We start from the raw sequence: 3,966 nt of genomic DNA, 5'->3' as shown, positions 1-3,966 counted from the left end.
GACAGCTCCTGGACGCCGTGTCCTGCAGCAGCAGGAACCGGGGCCTGGCTCAGCGCTGGCACTGACACCCCGGGCCCTGGTCCCCAGCCCTGCCTTTCCGCACAGGGCGCAGGTCCCGGGCAGGGTGCCGGCAGAGCCCCCGGCCCCCACCGCGCGCGGGAGCGGCTCAGCTGGCACAGGCTGCCCGGGCCCGGCTGGGTTTGCCTGTCGCCACGGCTGGAGGCTCCACAGCCTCTGGCCCAGCTGTGCCAGCACCTGTCCACTACCTCAGCAGAAAGAAACATTTTCTTGCCTTCAGATGGAATTTCTTGTTTGGTTTTTTATTAAATTGGTGCCCGTTGCCTGCTGTGCCAGTGGGCACTGCAGAGCAAAGCTCAGCTCCTCATCCTGCCGGCAGGCAGCTGAGCTGAGCCCGAGCCTGAGCCTGGCAGCTGGGGCAAGCCTGGGTGGCGGGTCAGCCTCCCCCGTCGGGGACGGGCTTATTCCTGTCCCAGCCCAGCGCACTGCCCACTCCGCTCCTTCCAGCTGAAGTCACCCCAGCGTGTCTGGGCATAAACCAGACTTTTTTTCTCCTTCCTGCCCCAGCTTCATGGCTCCTGCCGGGATAAAGCCACCACATCCCCGGCTCCCAGTGTGCCTGGTGGGTGAGAGGAACCATGCAGCTTGAACCGCCCTGGCCCGGCCGACAGCTCGTTACACATTTACCCCGTGTTAATGAGGCGGCACGGGCTGCGCCCGGCCTTCGGACCACAGGGATGCTTCACAGGCAGCCACTTGGCCCCACAGCACCGGCGGGGCAGGGCTGCGGGGGTCCGCGGGGTGAGTCCCCCAGGGCACGGGCACCGCGGCGGCAGCCACGTCCCCTTCCTTCTCCTCCAGCCCCCTGGGCCAGGCTTTGCAGGAGCAGATGAGGCGGGGGGACGGCAATGAGCACCTTAGCCCTGGCACCCCTGCAGGCAGGGACAGGACCGAGCTGGCAGGGACGGGTCCTTGGGGACGTCGGGATGCTCCACGGCTGTGATCAGGGACCCAGGGCTCGCTCGTGCTTCTCCCACCTTCCCAGTGCGGACAGAGGGGGTGGCAGCACCCCGGGAGCCCTGGAGTCCCGAGGGGCTGTCCCTGAGCAGCCAGCCAGGTCGTTGGGTGCACAGGGAGGACACGGGACACAGTTGCCTTTTGTTGGTGCCAGCCCCGGGAGCAGGGACCGGGGCTGTGCGTCCCCTCCCTCCGCCCCCGCCGCTGGCGGGACTGGCGGCCGGCACCAGGGATTTGGGGTTTAAAGAGCAGGCAGCAGCCGCAGCCCCAGCTCACCCACCAGGCAAGGAGGCAGGCGAGCTCCAGCAGAGACCACGCACCGTAACAGGTGAGATGGCGGCCATGGGGCACTGATTGCCCCACCGCGGGGGGCTGTGGTGTCGGGAGGCCAGGGTGGTAGAGCTCCCCAGGGGGGATGCCAGGTCCCTGTCTCCCGTTGGTGGGTGCTGGGTGCCAGCGGGCTTGGACACACTCCCAAGAGGGAAGCAGAGGCATCACTGGGCACCTCCTTGTCCCCGTCACCCCACATCTGAGCAGGGACCCCCAAGCCCTTTCCAGCTGGCATGGACAGGTTGAGCACCACCACACTGGGGGGTTTCCCAAGCAATGCCTCTTCCCTGGGCACTGGTTTATGGGAAAGGGGGGTTCACCTGGTGCCCTCCCACCCCAGGCTCCTGCAGTGTGCTTGCCAGCTTTGCCCCAGGCAGGGCTTGCCCTGGCTGCCACCTGGGTGAGCTCCGAGCTGTTCGGGGAAGAGGAAAGCCCAACGTTGGGCACGGGGCTGGGCAGGAGTGGGAGCTGGGCCAGCAGACAAGGCCCTATTGTGCCTCGCCGGGGCCGCCGGCTCGCCTCTCAATAGCCGCATTATGTTTGGTGGCGGCCCCCCCAGCCTTCCCAGCCGCCGTGGCTCTGCGGGAGCACCGTGGGAGGCAATATGAAGTGGCTGTTGTGTTGGGGGGCCCGGGTGAGAGGAGGAGGGTGGGTAGGGCAGGGTGCTGGGACCCCTCTGCCACTGCTTGGCTGGGTGCTCCTGGGTGCTGTGGCAGTGGGATGCTGCGCTCGCTGGTGCCACCAGCTTTGCGGGCAAGATGCTTCGGATGGGGAGTGAGCAGGCTCAGGGAGCACCTGGGCACCCTGTCCCCGCTCCATTGCCCTCACTGTCCCACCAGGCATCACCCGTGCCCAAGGTGTCTATGGCTAGGCCGTGCTGCTGGGAGCTGCCCTGGGGCAGGGGCGAGCAAGTGGGCAGCGAGGGGCTGACATCAGCCCCGGGTGTGGAGGCAGCCGGGCCAGATGAACGGTCCCACGTGCTTTCCGGCGAGACACGCCCCGGCTAAAATTACCAAGCCCTTGGCAGGGACACCAGCCTATTTTTAAAGCCCAAAGGAGATGGATGCCACTGGTTGGTGTGACGCTGGGCAGGGCTGGAGGGGCTGGGGCAGAGCAGCAGGCAGAGGGGCTCAGCCAGCATCTCTCCTGCCCTCCCTCCAGGATGGGGAGAGAGGGTCGGGCTGATGGTAGAGAGCCTGCATGCTATGTCCCCACGCTGTGGCTCTGCCAAGGCTTCTGCCCCACTGGGATGGTTTTGAGGACCTTCAAGCTCAGGGGTTTTCAGTGCAGAGGGCACAGCTCCTCTGCCTGCCCCAGAGCCTGGCGGCTGGTGGCCATGAAGCTGAGGGCAGACAGTCACCCCGGGGCAGCAGGATGGGACCCTAGGAGCTCAGGATCCTTCCCTTCACCAGGAGGATGGATGCCTCCTTCTTGATCACCATCCCAAAGGTTCACCATGCACCCCACAGCTCAGTCCCACACCAGGGACACCTGATGATGGCACCCCCCAGGCAGGCTCAGGCACTGGGGTTCACCCAGCACCCCACGTCCCCTGGGCAGCTCAGCTCAGCCCGGCACAGGGTGAGGACAATTAAAAAGGGATTAGCTGGGCTACACCAGCATAGTGCTGCCGGGAACCGGTACCTAATCCCAGCAGGAATGCGCTGGGGCCACGCAGGTCCCTGCTGCGGGGGTCTCACGGCAGCATGCTATGATGGGGGGATGGATGCAGGGTCGGGGTGGGGGTGTATCCATAGATGGGTGTGAGCCCTGAGCTATGTTCCCCTGGGACTTCTCCACCACACTCCACTATGAGGATGGAGCTGTCTTGGGCACATTTGCTCACCACCAGCCTCAGTCCTCATGCCAGCACGCTCGGCACCCCATGGGATCTGTCCCCTGCCTGGCACATCCTCCTACTGCACCAGGGATGTGGCAACCACCTGAGGCCTGATGCCAGCCTGTGGCCTGGCACGGCACACCCGTCTGAGTGGCAATGGGAGAGATCCCCGTCGTGTTCATGGCAGGGCAGGGCTCACCTCGCCCCCTGGAAAGGCCACAGGCTATGGTGGGGAGCAGGGCTTGGGATGGGGAGCCAGCCTGGCCAGGGAAGGAGGAGCTGTGCAGGCAGCTGGCCTAGGTGGCCCAGGGACAACTATAGCACCGGCTGGCAAACGCAGCACACCTTGTCCCCCGGGTTTTGGCCAGCCCCAACCATGATGGCTCCACCGGGGCAGAGGGGTGATCCCTAGCCCACAGGGGGATGGGGATCCACCCTGCAGCCCTCTTGCTGTGGGTCACCCCACAGGTCCCCACAGCATAGTCAGGGCCCTCCTGGAGAGGTACCACCCCCATTTAGGGTGCAGGATTTGTCCCCATCGTGGTGGCTTGCAGATGACCATCCCAGCCCATCTCCCTCCATGTGGGCTCCAGCAGCCTCTGGTCCTGGTCACCCATCCGATGGCAGGGGTACATCCCATGCTGCGCCGTGCCGTGCCAGCTCGCCCGCCGGCACAGGAGGTGTGGGAGCCGTTGGCTGCTGCCTGCTGCCGCGTCGCCCCCGGGAGCCCTGCGGAGGCGGAGAGGAGCCGTTTCCTACCG

General features: G+C 65.9%; 1 protein-coding gene across 1 annotated transcript in view; it reads right to left on the bottom strand.

The window, feature by feature from the left end:
* LOC113484901 (2'-5'-oligoadenylate synthase-like protein 2) overlaps nucleotides 1–3,966 on the bottom strand; it is a 20,363-nt gene that overhangs the window by 6,257 nt on the left and 10,140 nt on the right. Inside the window, exon 6 of the mRNA XM_026857588.1 lies at nucleotides 151–194. Within this exon, the coding sequence (XP_026713389.1) occupies nucleotides 151–194 (44 nt within the window). The remainder of the gene's footprint in view (nucleotides 1–150; nucleotides 195–3,966) is intronic.

This window comes from Athene cunicularia (assembly GCF_003259725.1).
Source record: "Athene cunicularia isolate RWA chromosome 12 unlocalized genomic scaffold, athCun1 chr12_part1, whole genome shotgun sequence".
Taxonomy (NCBI): Eukaryota; Metazoa; Chordata; class Aves; order Strigiformes; family Strigidae; genus Athene; species Athene cunicularia.
This window is presented reverse-complemented; position numbering and strand designations above follow the sequence as displayed.